This window comes from Natator depressus, chromosome 14, assembly GCF_965152275.1.
Source record: "Natator depressus isolate rNatDep1 chromosome 14, rNatDep2.hap1, whole genome shotgun sequence".
Classification (NCBI taxonomy): domain Eukaryota; kingdom Metazoa; phylum Chordata; order Testudines; family Cheloniidae; genus Natator; species Natator depressus.
Genome location: NC_134247.1, coordinates 3,170,918 through 3,196,281, shown reverse-complemented (window position 1 = coordinate 3,196,281; position 25,364 = coordinate 3,170,918). Strand labels below are relative to the sequence as shown.

Sequence of the window (25,364 nt, the reverse complement as noted above, 5' to 3'; positions counted from 1 at the left end):
GTGGCGGGGGTTGGTCACATCCTTTGCAAAAGGGAGGGGCAATTGCACCAGGTGAGGGCCGAGGTATGTGGGCATCATCTCTGGTGCTCTGCTGATCTGCCCCACAACCACCACTCTCCCCTGCAGCTGAGCTGAGGGGGGCTGCAGCTGGGGTGGCAGGAGCACCCACGGTTCATGCAGAACGAAGGCACTAAGGTCCGAACCCGGCCTTTGCGAAGCCACGTCCATGCTCGGGGCCTCCCCCAGTTGCCCACAGCAGTGCAGGCTGGGAATGCAAGTTTAGGCCAGGCGCCAGCGCTGGGCAGAGCAGATCCAAATAGGGCTAGGTGAGATGGTGCCTCTTGATATGGCTTTCAGGGGCGATGCAGCAGTGCTGGGAACCCTTGAGGGGAAAAGCCACCTGCAGACACAGGTGAGGCGCTGTGGCAGGAAGCTATGGGGCAGCCTCGTTTCACACCATGGGGTGGCCACTGCGGGAGAGGGGCACTCTGCTGTCTTGAGCACACACACGAGACACCTGGTCATTTCATGGCCCCCGTTATGCGCAGAGCTCTGCCCAGAACAGAGGCGACGACGTGGCTGCAGTGGGCATGGCGGGGCCAGGTGGTGCCGTGGTTCTGGGCACCAAATCTAACGCTATCCGCGTGCAAGGCGTGGCATGAACTGACAGGGCAGCGAGGCGTTTCACAGCACCACAAGCCATCGAGGAGAATCACTCCCCTTGCCATCAAAATGCTGCTGTCTCTGGGGTGGGATATGGCGTTATTAGAAGGTCAGTGGAGTGGCCGAGGGCAGGAACCAAAGGACCATCCCTTCTCCAGAGCATGAGGCTGTGGAAGGCAGCACGGAGTCAGCCGGGCCAGTGGGGCGAAGGCTGAAGAGGAGGCCCAGAGTTCTTACAAAGCAGCCCGGGAACTTTAGAGCGCAAGTGACCAGACGCCCCCCTCGCAGCCCTTCTGAGCCAGGGCCACCCTGGGCATGGCTCTTGGCTCCTGATGTGCCCACCCACTTGCCAACCCCACTTCCTGCAGCCCCGGCTTTCTCCCTCCGAGTCTCCCCTCTGGCCTGGCCTGGCCTGGGAACCTGCCAACAGGCCCCAGCCCAAGGTTCCAGCCATTCGTGCCTCCTCGGCATGCCGGGGGTTCACAAGGGCCTCGGCTCCTCCAGGGATCCCCGCAGGCTCTGCCCTGTCCGTGCTGTACCCGGCGCAGGGGCAAAGGGTCACTGCTGCTGTTAACTTGACTCCTGGGAGGTGGCGTGACCGTGTGCCAAGGCCAGAGTTGGTGCTGGGTCGGAGGCGGGATGAGAGCTCCAGCCCGAGTCAGGACAGACTCCCCCCATTCCCCCCTGAAGTCAAACCACAGCAAAGGCTGCTGTAACCGCAGCGCTGCACCTCCCGCTGTTGCCGTCTGCTGTGCGGTCTCCCCAGCCAGCTCCCACCGCCCGGGGAGGGGCCCACGGCCATGCTCCGCGCTCTCCCCATGGCTTCCTTTTCCCCAGGGAGCAGGAAACGGCAGCTCGCAGGCCCCGTGGCAGGCCAGGCGGATCTGTTTGCAATCAGCAGCACAGCTGCCAGGCCCACATCTGGCGTGGCTGCCTTCCAGGGCAGCGTGTTAAAAGGGGACGGAGGGAGGCAGATCGGAGCCGGCGAGAGAAGGGGGAGCTGAGACTAGAAAGGGCAGCCACTGCCTCTCTCCGCACCAGCCCAGGATCTCAGCGCAGCAGGTAGGAGAGGGAAAAACTCCCCTTGGCTCAGCTCGTCCTGGCCTGGCTCACGTGTGGCACCAGCCCTTCCCCCCGAGGTGCGTGTCAGAGCCCCTCTTGGCTTAGGGCAGAGCGCTCGGAGGGCGTCTCCGCTGCGTGACATCCCCGCTGCTGGCTAGGGTGAGGGGTTCCGCACCAGCGTCTCAAGGCTGGCACCGGGTGGAGGTGCTCCAGGGGGGCCCGGGCCCTGATCAGGCATTGCCTGGTATTAGCAGGGCTGGGGGCTTTCTGGGGGCACTGCCCCTGCCACTCATCCTCTGCCACCTCGCTAGAGCAGGGGGCTTGGGCAGGGAGAAAGATCCTGTCTCCAAGCAAAGGTGATGAGAGCTGGGAAGGGAACCAACAGACCGAGGGACCCTGGGGCCCTTCACTGCCAGCCTCTGGCTAACGCTCTGTCCCCGGCTCCCCCAGGCAGCTCAGAAATCGCCGTGGAAGTGATTCCACTTTGAGCATGGGGGTTGTCCCCTGCCTGCCCCGCCCCATGCCACAGTGCCCAGGGCCTGGTTCCTGCGGGGCTCCCGCCAGGAGATTTAAGGGTGGGATACTTGTAAGATCAGGAATCCAGAGGGGACGGGCCAAAGATTGCACAAGGCCCGAGATGTTTGTGGCCCAATGTCTGCGTGTCGGCCGTCCCCGGGGGGATGTAATTCCTGGAGGTTTCATCACGTGGCAATTTTTAAATCTTCGGTGCCTGCAGACTCCAGGACAATCCTGGAGGGTTGGCATCCTACATGCTGGAGTGTGGCCAGTGGGAGGGGACACAGCTGAAGTGGGGACACGCTTGGGGCATGGCCCATGGGGGTGCCCTCCGGCCAGGGCCTGTGGAGGTGGTTGTGGGGGGGGTGCTCTTGGGGCGGGGCCAATGGGACTGGGGGTGTGGTTGTGGGGGGGTGCTCAGGGCGGGGCCGGTGGGGGTGTGGTTGTGAGGGGGCGTGCTTGGGGCAGGGCCGGTGGGGGTGGGGTTGTGAGGGGGGCGTGCTCGGGGCGGGGCCGGAGGGGCTGTCTGTGCTGATCTCTCCCCGATCCCTCTCCTCGCCCAGAGGACCATGAAGTGGTTTCTCCCCGTCCTGCTCTGCGTGGCTCTCAGCTGTGCCGCAAAGCGAAGGCAGCAGCCGGCGGAATGGGACTACAGATCCGAAGGTAAAACCGCCCCCCCAGGATCTCAGAGCGACTTTACTCATCTGGCCCATGGTGGCTGCAGTCACAGGGCTGGGGGCCCAGCCACGGTGCTGCAGCTCCCAGCTGACCCCAAGTCACCTCCGTCCCTGTGGGCTCTGCCAGGGAGAGGTGGCCGCTAGTTCAGACCAGGACTCCTGGGTCCGTGGAAGCTCTGCCAGTGCCATGCTGTGTGACTTTGAACCCACTCATTACCCCTTTGTGCCTCAGTTTCCCCGCTCGATGACAGGGCTGATAACCCTGTGCTCCCTCCCAGGGCTGGGAAGGGGAATGAGCGCATCTGTGCTGTGCTTTGGGATCCCCGGATGGACAGTGCTAGGGACGAGCAATGGGCGTGGGAATCATGGTGTCTCTCAGGGAAGTGGCCAAAGCCAGGAGCTGGAGCTGTCGTGGTCCTGGGGCCAGGGAGGGGAGGGGCTCTGTGGGCCCGGCAAGCCTTCCCCAGCTCTAGTCGCTGGCTCCAGGTCCCCCAGCAGCTGGGGCTGTCATGGGCCCCATTGCTCCCGTGGGTTTGTCTCCTTCCCAGCTGAGAAGGTGAGCCTGAGGGGATGTGCCAACCTCACCGTGGTCCTGGACAACTGGAAATTCGCCATTGTGACCGAGATCAAGAACCTGCTCCTGTACGACCACCAAACCGTGCTCCCCGACTACGGCAGGTGAGCCGGGGCGCTGGGAGACTCCGACGGGCAGCTCGACCGCAGGAGCCAGCCGGTGCCAGTGCCTGCTGCGTGCTGACCAAAGCCGACCAGGCTCACCGGGCCTGGGTCCCACTCTAGATGTGGGCCCAAGAGAGCGGCGCTTGGGGCGTCTAGTTGCTAATGGACGTGCGTCCAGGCTCCACAGGGCACTGCTGGGGAGACGCTGGGCTGGACCCGGCCAAGGGGGTGGGATGGGAAGCTCTCAGGGTGCCTTCCCTGGCTATGCCTGACCAGCTAGTGCTGGGGCGGGGGGGGGGACAAGGCTCCCCCCCCCCGTTCTTGCAGGGGGCATGGGGGGGCTATACAACTCTGTGCAGCCTGGGGGGAAGCTCATGCCCTCCCTCACTGTCCCACCATAGGATTAACTCCCTTTCCGAAGCCCTCGATGACCTCTACAAAGAATTCAACGCACTGAAGGGCCGGCTGGGGGAGCTGAGCACCCGCTTCGAGGGGGTGGAGGCCTTTATGGATGAGATGAACACAAGCAGAGGCCAGACTCCAGCCAAGCCTCCCATCAGGGCCGCCCAGCCAGAGGCTGACAAACCAGTGGCCGCGACCCCAGCAAAGCGCCGCCGGGTCCTGGTCAGGAACAACCGGAAGCCTGTGGAGCAGCCAGGGGATGGGTCCCAGTAAGGACAGCCCCAGCCGCACTCCCCGGGGGCCAGAAATGCTGTGGACTTTCCCATGCGTTTAGAAGCTGCATGTGTCTTTCTTTCTTCCCTAAAGAGACATTTCCCCTGCAGGTGGCTGCAGCCGGGAGCCGGGCACCTGGGCGTTCCCCTGCCCTCTGGATCAGCACCAACTCCTAAGTGGGGCACAACGCGGCACTTCCCGCTCACTGCCTCGCATCTGCTGTGTCACCAGCAGGGTGGACTCAGGCAGGATCCACTGAATCATCTTATGGGGGGAGCTCCTGGACCCAGAGCTTGGCTCTGAGGAGGGACCCTGCAACCAGGTGTTGTGCCCACAACCGGGACCAGGCAGCAGTGCCATGAGCTGCAGGGAGCGTGGGTCTCTTTGGATCCAGACTCTAGCTGGTCTTAATGCACCGCTGGCTGTACTGAAGCACACGCTGGGGCTTGTGGGAGGGGAGCTGGAGGGACGGGGGAAGCTGGGATCCCACCTTCTGGCAGGAGAAAGGTGCCCATTGGCTCTGGACGGCACAGCGGGTCAGGCACTTGCCTCTCGCATGTGGAGTGAGTTTAGGGGGTCTTGGGCTCATCCCTCCCCCCCTGAATTTGCTCACTGCACAAAATAAACTGTGGGGCCAGCTTGGCCCAGACTGCTGTGGGACCGGAGCCAGGGGCTGAGAGGGAGCATTGGCCTGGGTGCGTGGGGGAGGCTGGTGGGCACCTGCAAAGCCCAGGCCAGCCGAGCTCACCCTTCGCTTGCACAACCAGGTGAATTCTTTACTAGCTGGATCTGGCTCTCCATGTCCGACAGCTGCATTCCCCTGGGCTTGAGAAGCCCACCTGAAATCAGCCAGGCCTAGCCACATGTGTGTGCGGGGAAGGGCCTTATGCACAGGCAGCCCTAGGAAACCCGTCAACGGGGTGCGGGACTGGGGCTGCAGGTGCAAGCGATCTGGGCCCAGGCCGTTCTGACAGCCTGTGCCGTGGTGTGTGTGGGCGGGAGGGGGGCTTGGCTCAGCCTGCTGGGCTCTAGGGGAGACGGTTGAGCCCTTCCTTGATTTTTTTTCCCCCAACGGGAGGGAGGGAGGGTGGAGAACCCGCCCCTCGCACCACATGGCTGGCTGCCCCTCCAGCCGCTTGCTCGCGGGTGAGACGCCCTCGTTTCTGGAACATTCAAGTTTTGAGGCAAAACAAACAAACAAAAATCTGGGAAATTAAAGGATCTGCCAGTTCCGCTTGCTTCGTTCCCGCCCCTCCCCGGGAGCCAGACCCCACGAGGGGGGAGACGCGGGGACATCAGGGCCGGCGGAACGCCAAGCTGCCACATCACCAACTGTCCCTGATGCGCCGCAGCTGGCTAGGGAGTGATGCAGCCACCCGGCCTGGGGGGAGAGCTGCAGGCACTGCCCCCCCCCCCGCTCCCCCTCAGCCCTTGGGGCTGACAAGCCCCACGGCCTGCATTTCACATTCAACTCGGTGAGGTGCAGGAGGCTCAAAGCACCAGCATTTTGGAGCCGCGAGAGCAAATCTGGCCTGGGGCCCCAGAGGAAATAGCAGTGTCTGGGCCTCACTCCAGCCCCTAGTGCAACTAGAGAGGCCTGGGGACGCCACGGGCCAGGGCCGCGCCAATGCCAGCTCGCCCATCACTTCGCCTGGCTGTAATCACAAGCTCCTGCTCTCTCGCTTTCACAAGTATATCTGGCGTTCCTTCCCGCTGCGCTGCCCAGGTCCCTTGCGTGCGTGGGGCCAGGGCGCAGCAGGGTGGAGTTCATGTACCGTCTTCAAATAAAGACCTTTCTGTTACCGTCACTGCTTTCTCCTGCTGGAATCTTAACAGAAAAGTCAGCAAGCAGCCCCCGGGCCGGCCAGAGGCCAGCACGGCTGTGATCCTGGAGGAGAGACGGCCGCCCCCGCCCTCCTGACGCGTCTCCCGCTGCTACTTACCGCTAGCACTGCACACGCCCCGGGAATGCCAGGCAGACACGAGTGCCTGCTGAGTTGGTTTCAGCCAGGCGATGGCCTGAGCTCTCGCAAGGAACCTTCGGAGACGCCCAGCCCTTTCCCGAGCCGAGTTCTGCCGGCGGAAGGGCCTGGCAGGGGGTTGTCCGGCCTCAGTTCTCGGTTGATGGTTTAAAGCCAGCCAACAGCAGGCGTCTCCAAGTCCTCGTCCCCCTCTTTTGATCCCCACCACAAGCAGTACTAACTGGCCCCCATCTCAGCAGCAAGGCCGGCCTAGGGCTGATCTGGCCAGCCACTCAAGTCCCTTCTCGCTGCTACTGGCCCTTCTCAGGCAGGGTGGCGAGGCGTACAGGAGACCATCACGGCCCCCTCGCTGTGCTGGGGTGAACAGAGGGCTGCCGCTTGGCACTCTGCCATCTGCGGATCCCAAATGCTTCACAAAAGGGCAGTGGTGTCATTCCTCCCACCGCAGGGGGGAAACTGAGGCAGAGAAGGGAGTTTCCCTAAAGCTGTTCAGCTAGTCTGGTAGAGCTGGGAAGTGGATCCTGGACTCCCAACTCCTAGCCCTATGCCCTCCCCAGGGGTCTGCGCTGCCCTTGCTCTCTGGGGCAACTCCAGCCAGCCAGAGCATGTTGGAAACATTCAGCCTGTCCCGGCTCCTAGCCCTGCTCCTGCTGGAGCTAGCCCTGTGCTCCCAGCACAGCTTCCCTGCTTTCAGGGCAACCAGTGGCCCCCCTCAGGCCAGCCCTCAACCTCCCCTTCCCCTGCGGCAGTCGCTTGGTGCCATGTTGTGGTGCCCCAGAGCTGGGCAATGGCGGTGGGCTGGCATCACCCCCCTGCAGGCAGGTCTCTCTGAAAAGGGGGGTTGATAATGTGGGGCTCACACTGCAGATTTTGTGGAGCTGGGCCTGTGTGAGCCCCATTGCAGGGCACTCAACAGAGCACTAGATCAGTACTGCGTGGAGAGGGGCTGGGAGCCAGGACACCTGGGTTCTCTCCCTTGCTGTGGGAGGGGAGTGGGATGTAGTGGTCACAGTAGGGGGGGGCTGAGAGCCAGAACGCCTGGGTTCTCTCCCTTGCTGTGGGAGGGGAGTGGCGGGCAGGGAGCCAGGACACCTGGGTTCTCTCCCTTGCTGTGGGAGGGGAGTGGGATGTAGTGGTCACAGTATGGGGGGCTGGGAGCCAGGATGCCTGCGTTCTCTCCCTAGCTCCGGGAGGGGAGTGGGGGTTCGTGGTTACAGCGGGGGGTGTGGCAGGGAGCCAGGACTCCTGGGTTCTCTCCCTTGCTGTGGGAAGGGAGTGGGGGCTAATGGTTACGGGAGGGTGTGTGGCAGGGAGCCAGGACTCCTGGGTTCTCTCCCTTGCTGTGGGAAGGGAGTGGGGGCTAGTGGTTACGGGAGGGTGTGTGGCAGGGAGCCAGGACTCCTGGGTTCTCTCCCTTGCTGTGGGATAGGAGTGGGGTCTAGTGGTTACAGGGCATGTGGGGGGCAGGGAGACAGGACTCCTGGGTTCTCTCCCTTGCTGTGGGAAGAGAGTGGGGGCTAGTGGTTACAGTGCATGTGGGGGGCAGGGAGCCAGGACTCTGGGAGGGAAGTGGGGGCTGGTGGTTATGGTGGGGGGGGCGGGGCAGGGAGCCAGGACTCCTGGGTTCTCTCCCTGGCTCTGGGAGGGGAGTGGGGGCTGGTGGTTATGGGGGGGGGGCAGGGAGCCAGGACTTCTGGGTTCTCTCCCTGGCTCTGGGAGGGGAGTGGGTTACGGGGGGGGGGGGGGGAGCGGGGCGGGGAGCCAGGACTCCTGGGTTCTCTCCCTGGCTTTGGGCTTGCAGGAAAATGGGCGGACCCTGGCTGCCCCGCCCCGGGGGTGTCACAGCGAGCCCCGCCCCCTGCAGCCCTTCCCGATTTACGGCCTGTCGCAAACACCCCCCCGCCCCATTGCGGCGGCCGCGGAGGGAGCCGTAAAGCGGAGACGCCTCCGCCCCGGTACCTGCGGCCCCGAAGCCCCCGGGCGGCCTGAGGGGGCGCGGGTCGGGCTGGGAGGGGGCCCTGGGGCGCAGGTTGGGGGGGCCGCGGGCGCAGGTTGGGGGGGCCGCGGGCGCAGGGCCCCTCCCGGGGGGGCAGGAGGTTGGGGGGGCCGCGGGCGCAGGGCCCCTCCCGGGGGGGCAGGAGGTTGGGGGGGCCGCGGGCGCAGGGCCTCTCCCGGGGGGGCAGGAGGTTGGGGGGGCCGCGGGCGCAGGGCCCCTCCCGGGGGGGCAGGAGGTTGGGGGGCCGCGGGGGCAGGAGGTTGGGGGGGTCGTGGGCGCACAGATTTTCTCCCCTCCTCCCCCCATCTGGAACAGTTCCCAGGGGCGGCGTCTCCTTTATGGGGTTTTTGCTTGTTGGCAGCTGGGGCTCCTGGCGGGGGAGGACCCGTTGGGGTGCCCCCCGCAGCGTGGGGGTGGGCGGACATTGCCCCCCCCACGGGAAAGAACCCAGCACGCCTTGGAACAGAGCTGTGCTCTTTGCCTCCCCACCCCCCCATGGGGCTCTGGGATGGGCTCAGTCAGGCTCCCGCCCTTCCGATAACCGTCTCCGTTCCCTCCCCCCAGGTTGGCACCGGGTGCCCATCCGGCAGGAGGATGGCGCACGTGGGCCACAGGGTGGATTACCTGGCTGGGTTCTGCTGCCCGGTCGGGGGGCTGGCTGCGGGCAAGCCCCGAGTGCTGTGCCACGAGAACGAGATCTACCTCTCCAACGGCAGCGAGTTCGTCTATGTGTATGACCAGGAAGGGAAGGTGCTGAAGGTGAGCACCCAGCCTGCGCCGGGACTGCAGTGATGGGTCGTGGCGTAAAGTAGCCATTCTCCCCCGGGCTGGGCTAGCCCAGGTGCCCACACCCGGGGTAACTCTGCAGCCAACACAGGCCCCTGGAGAGGGGCTGAAGCCGGACATTAGAAGTGATGTGCTCACATTGAGAGAAGGGAAAACCACAGTACAAGTACATCAGTGCGCACTAAGGAACTTTTAGCGTGTAGGAGTAGGATCCACACAGCTGAACGGTGTGGGCAGGCTGGGACACTGCCAACTTATGCCCCCGTTTGCCACACAGTGAGTGCTCTGTAGACATGTCCTCCGCTCCTAGGGGAGCATGGCTGAAGCATCAGTGACTTTCTGTAGCTTCTAGGATTTTTTTCATATCAAGGCACAGGGCAAGGACAAGGACAAACCTTGCCTAAAGCCTGGCTCCAAAGTCCTTAGTGGACTGATTTTCAAAAGTACAGAGTGCCCATCAAAGTCATTGGGGGTTCTGGGTTCTCAGCACTCGTGAAATTAGGCCACTTGTTTAGGAGCCTAGACACTCAGGTTTGAAAATCTTGGACATAGTTCCTGCCACCAATGACTAGCAAGCTGGCCTCCTCCATCTGTTTTCACAAGTCTAGCTCCATGTGTGTCCAGTTTAATATTTCACTGATAGTTTGAAACCCAAACTCTGCTAGTCTGGCTTCAAATAACCTTTTCATTGGCGAATAAAGGGTGCTCTTTGACCTTTTCCCTCATTTCCTGGGACAAACCGTTTAATTAAATTATTGAAAGATTTTTTTCCTTTTTTCAACAAGATGACGGTTTTTGGGTTTTGTATGCCATTGATTTTTCCCTTTTCTTTGCTGTGATAAGCAGCAGCCTTAGCACCCTGTTAGACATGTCATCTTTTTTAATTTATTCTTTTTATCATTTCTAAGGAAGCCATCAGTGAGATACCAGGATTAGCCTCCTACATGTTTTCTTTCTTTCTCAAGGAAGTAGGTCATCTCTGGGTTTTGAATTTTTCTTTTTTCTATCCTCAGCTAGCATAAAACACTGAATGTTTGCTTTGAATTTGTGTGTGTGTGTGTGTGTGTGTGTGTGTGTACGAATGACACTCTTTCAATCCGGCGATAATGATCTTCCATTTCTATAGTACCACTTGTCCCAAAACGCTGTACGAGCTACAACTGCTTCCATCACGGGAGCAGTGCAGCCACCTCTGGGGTGAAATGTCACCTGCTTACAGCACAGAGCAGCAACTACACAACCATTTAGACTGGCAGTGAAGAATGCCATGCCATGTCTTAAAATGATTGTTTTGAATTTAGAAGTACACATGCAATATTGCCCATTAATGGTTTTACTCCTGGCAATTAGTATATTCAGAAAATGGCTGTTTTAACTTGCACTTGTTCTGTATGTGCATCCTCAGCAGCAGAAAATATGGTCCAGCTAATAGAAAAGGATGTTTCCTTTATTCATGTGAGAGATGTTTGCTCATAGGAAGGTTGCATATGTTTGTGTTGAATGGCTAGTTTTGACATGCCTGCAATCACACATGTATGTTCTCACAAGCATCACTTGTCCAAGTGCATGTACAGAATGCTGAGCGTAACTCGGTACCTCATGCAGCGCTGGCTGGTTATCACCGCATCCGTACTTGTATATACGGTTCTCGAGTAAGCACTGGGGAGACTCGAGAGGCCACATTCTCCATCAGTGTAAGTGGCATTGTTCCGTTGATGTTTTGCGGGTCTTGTCTTTACACACTACAGCGGTGATGCTGGATGTGTGGCTGCTTAAGGGGAGGCGGGATTGTGATAGCTGGCATTGGCTAGGTGGCCCCAATGCCTTTTGTTTCTGTTTGGTGCTGCTCTGATAGGTTGTGTCCCTGTGGTGAGCTCTTGCAGGAGCAGCTGGGAAGCTGCTTAAAAACCAGGAGCAACCTTTCCCCCAGCCTCCCTCACTGCTGCATGAAACTGACATTCTCTTTCCCTTTTTGATATCTAGGCCATCTACAGGTTTCCCGATCAAGTTTGGCATGTGGAACTCCTCCCCCTTCGTAGGCAGCTCTACATCCTGTGTGCCGGAAATGGCATTTACTGTGTATCCCTGGACCAGCAGAGCAGGTGAGACTTGGGACGCAGCCTGGCAGGGACAATGAAGTTTAACTCTGCTCGTTAAAGTCCTAACGAGAGTAGCAGGTGGTTTAATGACACATGCTTCCAGCGCTGTGCAGCGAGACCTGGTTGGAGTCTAGGGGTCATCCTGAAGGTTGGTGGTCTCCAAGCATTCCCGACCCCAAGATTTCCATATGACCGTCTTCACATTCCTCCTGTTTGCCCCCACCCGCTGTGTGGTTACCCCGTGTCCTGAAGGAACTGCCGCGGTGTTTACATTTCAGAGGGGAAACACCTGCTCTTCTGAGTCACCCTAAAAGAACCAAACCCCTGGCAGCACAGTGTCTCCCGGCGCCCTGCCCATGCGGTGTGCTCTCTACCATGCTATGCTGCTAGTCTGCCTCACTTACTCATGATAAGTGGTGGGGGTGCCCCCCCTTCCCGTGATCCATGGGGAGCTGATGGGGCAGAGGGTTGGCCCTCCCAATGGGGCTGCCCTTCTGGTGTGAGGGTGTCTGCTTGCTTCAAGGCGTGTTTGTTAAAATCCATTAAAAAAACAAAAAAGGCTCAGCTCCCAGGCTGGTTTTGCACTGTCCCCGCAGTAAATCTCATCCACATGTCAGACCCCCGGTCCATTGAGAGTGGTGACTTGCATCTTGCATTGATTGGTTCCTGGTGCTTCAAAGGCAGCCCAGCCCTGCTCCTAGCCCCCTGTGCAGTGCTTTGTGTTGGGAGAAGGGAAAATCTATCTAACTCCACCAGGGGTCAGCTCGAAGCACAAGATCATGGTTCCCCTTATGTTAGCCAGTCCCCTTAGGTTAGCTGGTTCGCAGTTTGTGTGATTGATTAGATGTTAAAGTCCTGAGGCTGTGTGACTAGACCGGTACTGCCCATGCAGACAGCCTTGTGTCTGGCATCTGTGCTTCATCCTTTCAGCATGCATGCACCCAGCAGCCACTCGTGTTGTGGGATAGCAGAGGAGTGGGATGGCGGGGTCAGGTGCCCTCCATCACGTCCTCATGCACCCATAAGTTACTGAAATGGTTAAGGCTTTCCAAATCACACGTCCCTCCGGAGCATTGGCTCTTCCTGCTCTCTCCAGATCACCGCACCCAATGCAGTTCCTTGAAGCGGATGCTCCTTTTGTAAGCTTGTCTGTAAGTGCGCGGGCGAGAGGCGACCTAAGAAAGCGCTGACTTTGCCCTATGGCTTGACTGAAAGCTTTTCCCTGTTTGCTTGAAGGTTAATGAAGCAGACTGATGGCGGCGATGGCAAAGACGACGCTTGCCCTTCCAGCGTCTTCCCCGTAGACTCAGACGCCTGCATCATCCCAGACGTCACGCTGTGCACCTTCAATCTGCTGACCGATGTTCTTGTCACCCTGTCCCAGGCTCAGGGCCAGTGGTGGATGAAACTCCATGTGCTTCTGGACCCCGATCAGGAGAGCCAGCCATGCCGGCAAATCAGCCAGGTGGGATTCTCCACCTGTGACCAAACCAGAGACGACGGGGATGCGCTGACCTCGCGCTTCCTTCCTGTCTTGTGTTGTGCATCTGCGCCAGGCACAGCCGGGCCCGGGGAGGGCCTGTGGTGCTCGGGGGGGTTCACGCTGGAGGAGCCCCTCTTCAGCCTGCTCTTCGGCATAGACGCTGCCATGCTTGACTCTCCCATGATTCTCTGTGGCTTCCCGGACGGGCAGCTGTGCAGCGTGCCGCTGAAGGCCCTCAATGCGTCTGAAGCCGTTGATGCCTGCAGTGAGGTTGCAGGCCAGGCTCCGCCTGTGAAGATCCTTCACCATCTGGAAGAGCCTGTTGTCTTCATTGGAGCCTTGAGAACAGAACACAAAGCCCTGGACGATCCCGATGACCAGCAGCTGTTTGGAGACTCAGGTTGCGACTGCGTTGTGGTGGTCGGGCACTACGGCAAGATGGTGGCCATGAAGGCAGAGCGGGGAGAAGAGGCCAAGGTCCCAGAGGTCAGGGAGTACTACCTGCAAGGGCCCATCCTGTGCGCTGCGTGTGGTGGCGGCAGCCGGATGTATTACAGCACACATTCGGACATCTCCGCGGTCGACCTGGATTGGGTCAGCAACGCTTCCGACCCCGAGAGCATAGATAACACTGCCTACGTCCTGCCTCCCGTTCTGTCTCCAGCCAGTTTAAGTATCTGTAGCGTTGTGGCGCTTTCCTTGTCTTCTCGGGCCTCAGAAGGTACTGCCAGCAGTAAAAAAATTGTCATTCTTGGGGCTGAAATAGGCAGGAATAGCTTTGTCCTAACTGCGTATTCCCGTTTCTGCCTCTCCACCATTCCTCGTTAAAGGTCCGGCTTCCATTGGCTCACCCTCGTTATTGTAAGTTGTTTACATCAAGCATGCCGAGCCAGGAATTGGACGGAGAGGCAATGTCATGTGTGTTCAGAGATCAACTCCCCATGTGGCTGTCTTTGTGGTGTCCCTTGTGTGGGTGTCTCTCCCACCTTGGAGCAGTAGGCGGTGTGGTCACGGTCGGAGGGGTTGTGCTCTCTATAAAGAGGACCTGGGGCTGCTGTGTCTGTCAGAGGTAGGATCCTGCGTGGAGTGGCGCTGGGGGCAAGTCCAAATCGACCTAAGCGAAAAGCTTCCCAAAAGGCAATTTACAAACACCGTGGCTGGCTGGACAAAGGGCTCCACAGTGAAGAGCTCCAGACACAGCCGTTCAGAGTCCGTAAGCTCCTTTCCTTCTTCTGCCTGACAGCTCTGTGTCCGTCCGTTGCTTCCCAGTGAGGGCTGGGGAAGCAGGTGTGTTGCCTTCTCAGAGTCGGGTGCTTTTGTAGACCAGGCCTGAGCAGCATTCTGGAGACAGTCCAAAGTGCTCTGGTTCCCACTGCTCTCTGCCGTGCATAGAGATGGGGGCAGAGGAGGACCTAGGGAGCCCTGTTAGCTCTTACCTGAGCCCCATAATCTGGTGGCTTTGTGAACACATGGGCACTAAAGAATCGGCAAGAGGGTAAGGTGGCATTTGCCAAAGCAAACGTCCAAAGCATGAACAAGTGGGGCGAGGCAATGCGCTGCTGGCACCTCTGCAGAACTCGGGGAGCAGCCCGCACCAACAGCAGTTAGTTGTACACGTAGCCTGAGCGTGTCTCCTGATCACAGAGGGCTCCTGCATGGAAACAGGCTCTTTGCACCCTCGTAGCACGTGTGCTCCTGCTGCGTATTCTGCAGCTGATGTCGTCATCCTGACGTGCCGCCCGGCTCTTGACGTCACGGCTACCTGGAGCATTCTGGGACCCTGGGCAGGGAAGGAGCAGTGGGCAGCATGGAGCCACTTCCCGTGCATGTGTCCCTGGTAATAGAGCAAGTGAGGGAAGGGGCAGGAGCAGAGAGAGTGCATCCCACCTGCAGGAAGCTGCCCTGCAGGAACTGCCTGCAGGGGGTGGTGGCTTGGGGGTGCACTCTTTGTGGGCATGCCGTGTAACATTCTGTGTATTTGGTTTCCCGTTGTAGCCCGTCGACAGTCATTCGCAGTCTGTGTCTACTGCTCTCCAAATTCCTGTTGTAGGACACCTGATATTTTGGGGTGGCCCTGGATATGGGTGGGAGGGGGTGAGCCTGCAGTAATGACATTATGATGAGAGAAGTAGCTCCCCATTCCCCAAACTGCTCCTGGAAGGGAATGCCTCGTTATGTAGGGACACTCCTCGGCAGAGTTACACCCACAGCCCTGTATGCAAAAGGCGTTTGCCTCCTCACACCACAGCTTCCCCTCCGAGCTGTCTTGTTGAGGTGGTACAGTCTGCGCGCCCCAGGCAGGGCTGTGCAGTTGTCCCTGCAGACTTCAGGGGGAATGGCTTCTCTCTCTCAGGGCTGGGTGCAGGGCCCAGCCAGAATGACTGACATCCCACCCGTCTGTCTTCGCTCCCGTGGCTGTCCGCCGCTGCTCCCTAGTTGCATCGGGGAGCTGTGTGTGATGTCCTAGTCTGTTTGCTGACAGCTAACCTGGTTCTCTGTGTGTGTGTGTGTGTGTGCCTCTCAGGTGACTCGGAGCTGTTGGCTCTGTCTGCTAAAGGCCGACTGATGAGCTGTGACTTATGCAGTCCTGATGACCCCCATCCCGTCAGGCTGACCCCAGAAAAAGCTGGCCAAAGGATAAAGGAACTGCTGTCTGGGATAGGCAATGTCTCGGAGAGGTAAAGGGCAGCGCGCTAATGGGTGTGAGTGGGCTGTTTGTTTGTGAGCTCCTAGGTTTTATTGGAAGTGAACTAGATTCTCCTGCCTCAGCTCCTAGCTCAGAGGTTAGCAGTAAAGTGCTTTTATTAGTTGGCTGCAGTGCTCAAACATTTGCCTTTCCTGAGTGATTCGGGTCCCCTCGAGACAGCCTGGGAGGAAGCCCCCAGCCCCGTGGGATAATAAAAGCCTTGTTTACAGCCGGTGCTGTTTGCTGCCCTTTTCCCTTCAAACCAGAGAGCTCTTGTATGCCGAGAATGGCATGTTGCTTACAGCCTCTGCAACAGAAGGTGGGAGGGCAAGATGCCAGTCACTCCCAAGCATCCCAAAGTGGATGACCATTTCGGGATCCCGTGCAGGGCAGATGTGTGCCTTAGGCCTGGACGTTCATCTGTGCCTTATTTTAAACCAGTCTCTCTCCTTGGGGTTTGTGTATGTTTGTTTCCTAGAGCTCCAGGTACCTGCCTTGGTTGTGAGCTGCTTTTGTAGCCGCCACAGCTTTTGGTACTGCTGTCTCTTGTAGCCACGGCTGAAATCAGGAGCCTTCCTGGGCAAGCGGCTGGGAGTGGGATCACACAGCCTCAGTCTGCGTTAGCCTGGGTCAGCTCAGTTGATCTGGTGTCGCATGTGAAAGGGGGCGATTGGGGCACCAAATCCTTGTGAGCAGCAATGCTGTGGCTGGCCAGGTCCCAGGAGAGTTCTAGGGCTGACGGGGCACTCGGCCTGCCCAGTGCTCTTGGCTGTTGACGTTCCAGAGCAGTGGTGTCCGGGGGAGTTTAGAAGCGCTCATGAAATGATCCATGGAAGTTTGGCTTCTCCACCTTAGTGTGAGTGCCACTTGCCCTGGGTGTGTGTAGCCTTGCGTGCTAGCCTTTGGCCATGTCGCGTGGCTGGGTTTCTGATTCGTTAGCTCTATGTGTCCCAAAGCCATTACCTCTGTGGGAAGTGAGCTCTCTTCTCCCCCTGCTCCCCACAGAGTTTCTTTCCTGAAAAAGGCCGTGGACCAGAAGAACCGAGCGCTGACGAGCCTGAACCAGGTGCTGAATGTGAGTGCTGCGTTACTGTCCAACCAAGATGGCCGGAAGCCCGTCACTTGCACGGTTACCGCCAGCTGGAGCCGCCTGCTGCTTCGAGATACCTGGACCGTCTCCTGCGTGTTGGAGAACCCAAGCGAATGCAGCCTGGAGCAAGGCTGGACCCTCTGTGTTCAGCTGTTCACGAGCTCCTGTGCCTTCGACGAAGAGTCTGCTGAATCGGCCACCACGTTCACCTTTCCAATCGACCAGCTCCTCCCTGGGAGCAAGAGGGAGGTGACGCTGCCGCTCGGCTCAGCCGAAGGCACCAAGTTGGAGCTGCCTCTGACCATCTCCTGTGCTCTCTTCTACAGCCTGCGAGAGATTCTGGACAGTGCGTCGGACTCCTATGAGTCACTGGACGACCTGCTTCCTGATGACTCTCCTGGCCTTTCCCCAGACAAAGAAGGGATCTGCCTGCCCCTGAGCGAATGCACCATCGACATCTTGCAGTGCCTTCGTCTGGATGACAGCACGGTGCCTGGAGCCCCTCCTTCCATCGCCACCCTGTCAGACCCGGTGGAGACCTTCCTGAAAGTATCCAGAGTGCAGTCTGATCCCAGCAGCGCGGAAGTCAGTGACCAGCTGCTTCCCAAGGCACCGGACACCCTAGGAGATGAGTATCTGGCCCCATCAGTGGCTTCTATCAAGGTGTCATCGGAGCTGGTGAAAAATGCATTGAAGAGCTTCTGTGAAGGTTGGTAATTCTCCTGGGTGGTTATTGATCCCTAGAGAGTGGCTGGCCAGTCGTAGTGCGTGTTTCTGTCCAGGCAGCATTGTCCTGGGGTGGATTTGCTGCAGTCATTCCCCCTGCAGGGCTGGGCTCTGTGATCGCTTTCCAGAAGTCATTCACTTCGGACACTCAGACGCTCTTTGATTTGTCTTGTTTCCAGGGTGTAGCTCTTTGGGGGCTGCTTGGCCACAGATAACGAATGTTGAGGCTTGTGGGAGCTTTGTGGCTGGCCTGCCTGGGTGTTTAAATACCATCTTTGCGGATCAGATGAGGGTTGCCCAAGTCGTGCTCTGTCCTAGCTGTGTCTGCAGCGAGAAGCCCAGACCCAGGCCAGCTGCCTGGCACTGCAGATGCTTTTTGCTAATTCTTGACTATCATAAACCAGGATTTTGTGCCCCATCCCCCTGGATCATGAGCTTGTGACATAGCATTCCCTTGCATTGGACTTGTGCAGCATGGCCATTGCTGTGCAATCTGGCAGGAGAGAGCCGTCCTCGACGGAGCTAACCTTCGTGTGGGGACTGGCCTCTCTGGGCAGAAGGAGCCACAGCCACGTGCTGGGCCAAGGAGGGTTTCTGTGTGTAAACGCTCTTGGTCCATGTCTGCCGCTCTGAGCTGTGAGGCTAGGGCTAGGAACATGGTCAGTCCCGACAGGCACCCATGGACATGTACTAGCCCCACCAGTCTGGAAACCAGGGGCTGGAATTCCATTCCTGCTGCCCCTCCTGGAGCCCATCCAGGCCTGCTGTAGTGGGTGGCATCTCTTCTTGGCCAGTACGTGGGGTCACCACCCCTCTCCATGGGGAAGAGCAGGTGGTCTGTCTCCTGCTGGGCTGTTGGCTATGCCAGGACTCACCCTCTCCTTTGTGTTAATCTCTCTAAGTGGCTGTGGGTGAAGGCACCGTTGGAGTAACCTAGAGCTGTGTCCTAGCGGAGTGGGTAGGAGATGGACAGTGGGTTTCAACGCGGGTGAGGGTGAAGGAACTGGACAGTGTGTGTCCAGGCGTGATGCAGACCTTGCCTACACAGCTCTGCCAATGCGCTTCCCGCTCTGGCTTCCTGAGCAGGGTCCATCAGTCAGGCCAGTTCGTGGAGCGCAGCAGCATGATTGGAGCATTCGCTCCGGTGGCGCAGTTAGCCAGAGCTGAACACTGATCTCAGAGAAGTGAAAATCGGCCTGGGGTGGCGTTAACCCCACCATACTCCTGTGGCTGGCACACTGGCACTATGGGCGCCTCCCGCGGGCTGCCTCTGTCACATACCCTCCCTGTTCTGCGCAAGAGGGACCTTCGGGTCTCTCATGGGGCAGTGGGAACTCCTAGCCACAGGGCAGCCACTCAGCTGCGGAGGGGAAGTGTATAACAGAGCGAACGTCCTGGGGCCACACACAACCAGCCCTCGTGGCAGCTCCTTTGTGTCCGCGGCTCCCCTTCCCCTGGGAGAACGGATGGGAAAGATCTGCCTCTGACAGAAAGGAGCGGCTGCAAGGGCCCAGCCCCTGCTCCGTGGTTCTACCCTGTCTGTCCTGCTGAGAACTGCTCAGGTGGGCACCAGCCCTGCTTTCTCCTTTGCTCCTATGGGCATCCTGCAGCACGGTTTGGGGGCTTGTTTCCTGGATGCCTTGAGTCCCTCCCTTCATGTGACGTGTGTGGCCGCCCTCCCTCATGCCACGGGAGCCCTGCTCTGAGGCAGCATTCCTCTCCGAGTGGGCTCCCTTAGCGTGACTAACGTGACAGCGGTGCGGGGGAGGCGCCAGGCTCGTGCTTGGAGAGACCTCAGCTGCCGCTGCGGAGGGGAGCATGTGCAGCCACCTGACCGGCTCTGCTTTCTCTCCTCTTTCCCCCAGGAGCCCCGCTCTGCTGCGCTGCTCTGCAGTGGCTGCTGGCAGAGAACACTGCGGCCGCGGCACTGAGGGGCCAGGATGTGTCGGCAGTGCGGGGCCTGGCCCCACATGGAGGCGAGGTGCAGCTGCTCGTCCGAGAGGCAAGGAATGGGTTAGCTCTGCAGGGAAACAACCCCCGACCCACCCCATGAAGAGCCAGCTTCTGCTCCAGAGTCCCGTGGCAAGGGACTAGCCAGTGGCAAGCTGGGGGCCTGGCTCTGCGTGTGGAGACCCAGAGGGAACCACTGCTGTGGGGAGGGAAGGAAGGGTCTAGGTCCCTTCATCGTCCAGGGCTTGACAAAGCCCAGGATCAGCTCCCCAGTGCTGACCCCCCTCTCACACACTCCATGTTACCCCCATTGGTCATGTCTCCCAGGGCTGGGTGCCCAAGCCCATGGGCATCAAGGGCTGCACTCATGGGGGGGTCAGTGAAAAGCCGCATGGCACTGGCTGCATTGCTGGGTTTGGGGATCTGGTGTGCTAATGGTTGAAAGCCCAACTGGCTGGTTCCCCCTCCTTTGCCCCCCCGGGTGCTTCAAAGGCTTGTGCTATCCCCCTGCCTTCTATGGGAGTGGGGCGTGGCCAGGGGTCAGCTGAGTTCCTCGCTTCTCAGACCCGAAGGGGGGACAGCTCCTTGTCAGCGGGATTGTCTTTTGGGTGAGGAACGAGATCAGGAACCAGTTCCCAGCCCTGCTCTCTCTGCGTCTGTTCAGCCATCCTTCAAATCTGTCAGTGGCCTTATCTGGCCCTCATCCCTGTGGTGCCTGCACTGCCCAGCCCTGCCAGGTAGGTGGGCGCCTTGGCCAAGCTTACACAGGTGCCTGGCAGAGCAGGGCACTGTCCAGGTCCCAGTGGGATGCCTTAAAATCCACAACCTCCTTTCTGCCTGTGGGGCTTATGATCTCTCCCAGCCTGGTCTGAGGCTACGTCTCTTCGTGTCTGAGGAGTTCAGATGCCAGGCACTGAGCTAGAAAGTGAATGGAGCCAGCAGCTCTGAGAGGGCTGCTTCTCCGTGCCTTCCCCCGGCGCTCCCTTCCCCAGTCTGGCTGCTGTTGCCAATACTGGTCTGAATAAGAACTTCTCTTCCGCTCAGCCCACCTGGTCCTGCTGAGTTGCCATAACTTGGGCTTGATCCCTGTCCCTGATGGCCCTGATTCGGTGTCACGACTTGGCTGCGGGATCCAGGGTGCCAGGAAGCAGCAAAGCTCGAGTTGTAGCTGCTCATCAGGCTCGCCGTCTTTTGCTAATTCTGCAAAGTGAGGGGAAATGTGGCTGGATGCTGGTTTAAGTCTGATCTGCTTCGGCTTTTCCCTTAATGCGAAAATCCTTCTCTCCGTGCAAAAGAAAAAACTAATTGCGAACCGGCTCTCCTGCCGTGGCCGGTTAACCCTCCAGTGAGAGAGCCCCAGCTGGCCGTGTGCTGGCAATGACCTGGTTCAAGATGCTTCATGCATGAGAGCGTTAATATTGCCAATGTGATTAGTGCCAGCATTAATTCTGCTCAGGCTAAGCCTCCCGGATTAAATCCTTCGGGGAATGGCCATCAAATCATCTCGGTACGCCACCGAACAAGGCTGGAGCCTGCTGTCCTACTGCAGTACTGCCGCTTCTGGGTCCCACGCTGGTTCCAGTCCAAACGCCATGAGTTCGATGGGTCTCTGCACTTACCTAGGCCCCCCGTGCAGTCTCGGTTCAGGAGACTGAATGATCTTTTACTTCTGAGGTTGTTGGCTGAGCCAGCTGGGGGAATTGTCCCCCCTCTTTTACTGTCCTGAGCCTGGAGGTGTTCTAGTGCAGATGAGCAGGTGGGGGCAAGGAGTGAATGCCCCATGCTGCTGCCTCTAGAGCACAGATCTCTCTGGCTGTTGGGATCCGCATCTAACCCTCCTCCATCCACAGTTGTGCTGTCGGGCCTGAGGGGGTACCCCAGGGGTCTGCCGCCCCCCCCAGCCCCACACAGACAACCCCTGTGGCTTGGCAATGTTTGCAGTAAGGATCTCCTCTCTCTTGCAGGTGGCTGTGAACAATCTCTGCCCAGCGGGCCCGATCCAGGCCGTGGAGATCCTGATCCAGAGCCCTTCTCTGGCAGATATGTGCAGAGTGCATCAAGCCGTGATCCGGCGCATCCAGGTGCAGATCCCACCCCCCAGACAGAGAGGGGGCTTACCCTTACAGCAGCTGCCCCAGCCTGGCTGGGAACGCTGCTCGGAGCTGCCCCTTGCAGAGAGACAGGCTACTGCAGCCTGCCCTGGGCTTTGTTTGAGCCACCTTTATTTCTGGGGTCATTTAGCTGGGAATGAGCTTTGCCTCTGTCACTCCATTGGCCTGGTTCTGAGCTAATTTGGGGTCCCCGTGTCCCCCAGCCCTTCAGCTCTCTGGAGCTGCTGCTTCTGACCCTCATCGCCTGGACCTGTCCTACCCCCTCCTTGCCTGTGCTGGTTGCACCCAGGATGGGCTTGCTCCAGCTGGTCCCCGTGGACAGCGTGAATGGCTGCGCTGACCAGCCAGCAGTCCCTCCCAAGCCTGCATGGCTATTACATGGTAATCCCAGGCCCCGAGCATGCTGGGATGGGATGCCTGGCACATTCCCCACCAGCGTGGCCCCAGAACTGACTCCAGCCTGCCGCTTGCCACTGGCGTTGCTGTGTACGCTACTGTGCATGGCCTCTCCTTGCCCACAGTGCAGCCGCTGCTCCTCCTGCCAGGGCTTTAGAGCCAAGGAACTGCGCTGCCTGCAGCTGGGACCAGCCGGCAGAACTAGGGCTGCTGCCTCCTTGTGCTGTGCAGGGGAAGGCGCCGAGCATGGCAAAGGCAGAGCTACCTTAGCCCCGGGGTCAGTGGGGCCCCTAATGCAGTTTGGGTTGGAGCAGTTGCTTTAAATGGGATCTCTCTGGCACCACCCTGTGGCAGAACTGTACAGTGCAGCTTGAAATCAGCGGGGCACTAGCTGGGGAATGCATGATTGGGCTGGGCCTGGCTCACACGCTCCCCATCCCTGGAGGCCAGGCTAGAAGCCGCTGGAGGCTGTAGCCGCCTGAACCGAGAGTGGGCTGTGCTAAGGGCAATGACTAAATGGAGCGGGGCACCTGTAGCCACCAGGGGAGCCAGCTTCCTTCCACAAGCTGCACCAGATAATCAGCAGTTCCTAGCGTGGTGCGGAGCATTGCAGCCCTGGCTAAAGGGGAACATGGGGAAACGAGGGTGTGGCTGGAGCAGAGCAGGGCAACTGCAGAGTGTGCCAAGGTCTGTCCTGTGCCGGGGGTCCTGCATGCCAATCGAGGCAGCGAGGAATACCCAGCCCCTGTGGGCGGAGCAGCAGCCAAGGGTGTCAGTCAGTGGGGAGGGCTGTGGCCTGGAAAGCCCAGAGGCTGAAGCAGGAAAGAAGCAGAAATGGGAGTGGGAGTGCTGCAATGCTTTCAGACCTATGCTGGGTGGGTGGGGGAGTGTTTCAAATGCTGTTGCACTGAGGCTGGGAATGGCTGCTAGGAACAGCAGGCCAACCCTGGGCAGGTAGAGTCCCAAAAAGATGGGTGCTGGAGCAGGAGCAGTACCTGGGGGCTGGCTGAACTCCAGCCACCTGGAGGACAGGAGCCGTTGGTTAGGCGGCTCAGTGCCGTAGCCATGCCCGAGGTGTCTGGCCTAGCGAGGCTCCCTCCCTTGGGAAGCATTGGCTAGGGGAAGCCTAGAGTGCACCGTAAAAGCAGCTCCCTCTAATGCCACGTTCTCTGTTCTGAAGCAGACTCTGGTGCTGGAGCAGGCGGCCCAGGGCTCCGGTCCCCCTGACCTCCGCATGCAGTATCTGCGCCAGATCCAAGCCAATCACGAGGTAGGCAGCGTGCCGTGTGTGTGTGTGGGGGGGTAATCTGTGCATTATGCGAGTGCATCCGTGTAACCGCAGAGTGGGGCAGAACGCCCGTCTCCCGGACTGCGGGGCATGAAACTCCGAGCCCAGGCACCGACTGGAGCCCTGCCGTGTGCCCACGCAGGCGGGGCTCCTTGCTATTGGACAGCAAAGCCAGAGGCTGAGACACAGTAGACTGGCACAGGCTTCCAGGCCCAGAGCGGCGTGGTCCCGTGGAGAGCTTAGCTCCCGGCAGCCAGGAGGCAGCAGGGGTGGGGGGTGTTCGCCAGGATGCCGGTGCGCTCTCTTCAGGACATGCCATGAGGTCCGTAACTTGCCCCTGACATTTGCAGCTGGGCCCTGGTATGGCTGCAGGACTCCTGTGTGGAGGGGCCAGGGCCTGGCAGGCAGCACCAGATCCAGCCTTCCTAACCCCTCTCCTCTCTGCCTGGCAGATGCTGCTAAAGGACGTGCAGTCCCTACGGGACCGTCTGTGCCTCGGGGACGAAGCGAGTGCGACGGCGGAAAAGCTCCTGCACGTCTACAGGCAGCTGCGCAACCCCAGCCTCATCCTCCTGTGAGCACGGGGCCGGCCTTAGACTCCGGGGCCGGCGAGCTCCACGCTGGGCTCGATGTAGTGCTCATTTGGGTCCAGAGCGGAGGGCAGAGCCAAGCGTGCTCGTTAACCCAGCCAGGACTGGGGAGAGGATTCTGCAAGGAGGAGGATTTGGGGAGGGGGTGCTGGCAGTGCAGGTCCCCCCCACGAGGGGGGAGCTCTTGCCTTATATGCCCGAGGCTGAGATCAGGGGTGTTGTGTGTGTTTTGTGGATGTGTTTTAAGCAGCGTGGGGGAGTTCCCAGGGCTCCGGACACCTGCCCACCCCGCGCAGAGCACCTCGCTGAGGTGGGCGTGTAGGCAGGGCTGACCTGGCCCCAGCCGTCCCCTGGCGCTGAGCTCGCTGAGCTGTGTTGTGTGTGGCTGGCTCCCTGGCACGGCAGCCAGAGTAGGTGGTGTGTTTGGGATTGTACTAGACGTGCTAGTTTAGCTTCTCTCTCGTTCCAATGGCCGTGACTTTGCTGTGCACAGAGGCGGGAGTCGGCTCCCTGGCCGGGCACTCGGATCTGCACGGTGCTTTCCGGCTGGTTCCCCTCCCACAAGGGCTACGCCTCCCTACCCCGTGTCTCGCTTTCAGGGTGCCGTGTGAGTAACAGGCTCACCGGGGTTCCCACCCCCAGCCTGGGGCCCCTTTTTCTACCGGCGGGTTTGGGTAGCTGTCATTTCTAGAAGGGATCTGCTGCGTGGCTCTGTGGTGGCGGGTTCCTCCCGCTCACCGTGCTGCGGCAAGCCAGCATGTCCCCGTGTTCGTAAATCTGTTGTGTGCCATTGAAAACAACCCTTTGCCGCTCCGCTGGTGCCAGTCTCCGTTCCTTTCCGTCGCAGCCGCCTCCTTCCCCCTCGGCGCCCTGCTGCGCTTGCCCGCACAGTGCTGGCAGCAGGGACCAATGGGCAGTTCCCCGGCACGCGGGCTGAGCAGCGCGCCCTCTGCTGGCCGCGAGCACTGAGTGCGTTGACTCTCCGCGAGCAGCCTTTGCGCCCGGACCTGGCGCCCGAAGGAAGCTGCGGGAGGGGAGAAAAGCTAAGACCTGGGTTCCAATCCTTTGCTGGCTCACACCATGTCCCCAGCCTGCCATGCAGCGTGGTACCCTTTGGTACTCCCAGGGCAGGGATGTTTGAGGCCGCTCAGCGAGCAATGGAGTGATTGCTCTGCACCTGCCAGACAAAGCCTGGCGCTGCCAGGGCTTGGCTCCCTCCCCTGAGCACCAGATCCTCTCGGAGAACAAAGCGAGCCTGGCAGGAGTGAGGTGTTACCCACTTCACTGCCACTGGCTGGCACTGTCTGACCCAGCGTCCCAGGGCTTCCCGACCCTGCAGCCTTGGTGTGGGCAAGGGAGGCGCCATGGAAAGGGCTAACTGGGCCCAGGGCGTTCCTGGTTCTAGGGGGTGGGAGCTGCAGATGGTCTGTCCCTGCTGAGGGCTGGCTGGTGCCTGGCTCGGACAGCTGGTCTGTGGGAACCTCCCATGCCCCTTGGCTAAGAAAAGGAGTGCTGGAGCCTGCTGCCCTGGCCCCGGAGTCCCAGTGGCCTCAAACTAACACTCCCCCACGTGCGCACACACCTTCCTCCTGCGCCTCACCTCTGAGCACAGTACCTGGCCCTAGTGCCCCTCCCGTGGCTCACGCCCCTTTCTGTTGGCAGCGTGGGAGCTTTGTTCTGCAGTGACCTTGCCGTAGTGGGCAGCCTCAGCACAGTGCCAGGCAGTGCCCGGAGGGCTGGCCCTGGGCAGAAGAGAGCCAGTGGCAGGAGGCGGCAGCCCATGGCCATGCTGGTTGCTGTCGGCACCAAGCCCTGGCACTGTGGCCGTGTCACTGGCAGGGGGCAGCAGGCTGGGGTTTGGAAAGGTTAATGGTGGGCAGGCTGCGCTGGGTTCTGTCTGATGTGATTAT

The 25,364-nt window shown here is 59.8% G+C and overlaps 1 protein-coding gene across 4 annotated transcripts; it reads left to right on the top strand.

Annotated features, from left to right (window-relative positions):
- The first annotated feature begins 8,109 nt into the window (after nucleotides 1–8,109).
- FAAP100 (FA core complex associated protein 100) lies at nucleotides 8,110–24,250 on the top strand. 4 transcript variants are annotated; one of them, XM_074970807.1, is made up of 10 exons: nucleotides 8,110–8,208; nucleotides 8,814–9,008; nucleotides 11,019–11,137; nucleotides 12,371–13,338; nucleotides 15,142–15,295; nucleotides 16,309–17,102; nucleotides 18,985–19,121; nucleotides 21,034–21,150; nucleotides 22,760–22,846; nucleotides 23,317–24,249. In XM_074970807.1, exons 2-10 carry the CDS (start codon nucleotides 8,844–8,846, stop codon nucleotides 23,440–23,442), a joined length of 2,667 nt encoding a protein of 888 aa, XP_074826908.1. In that variant the 5' UTR covers nucleotides 8,110–8,208; nucleotides 8,814–8,843; the 3' UTR covers nucleotides 23,443–24,249. The 4 variants fall into 4 exon arrangements, 3 of the variants coding, with proteins under 3 accessions (XP_074826908.1, XP_074826906.1, XP_074826907.1); XM_074970805.1 differs by having other exon boundaries at nucleotides 22,757–22,846; XM_074970806.1 differs by having other exon boundaries at nucleotides 8,190–8,282; nucleotides 22,757–22,846; nucleotides 23,317–24,250.
- The last annotated feature ends 1,114 nt before the right edge of the window (nucleotides 24,251–25,364 follow it).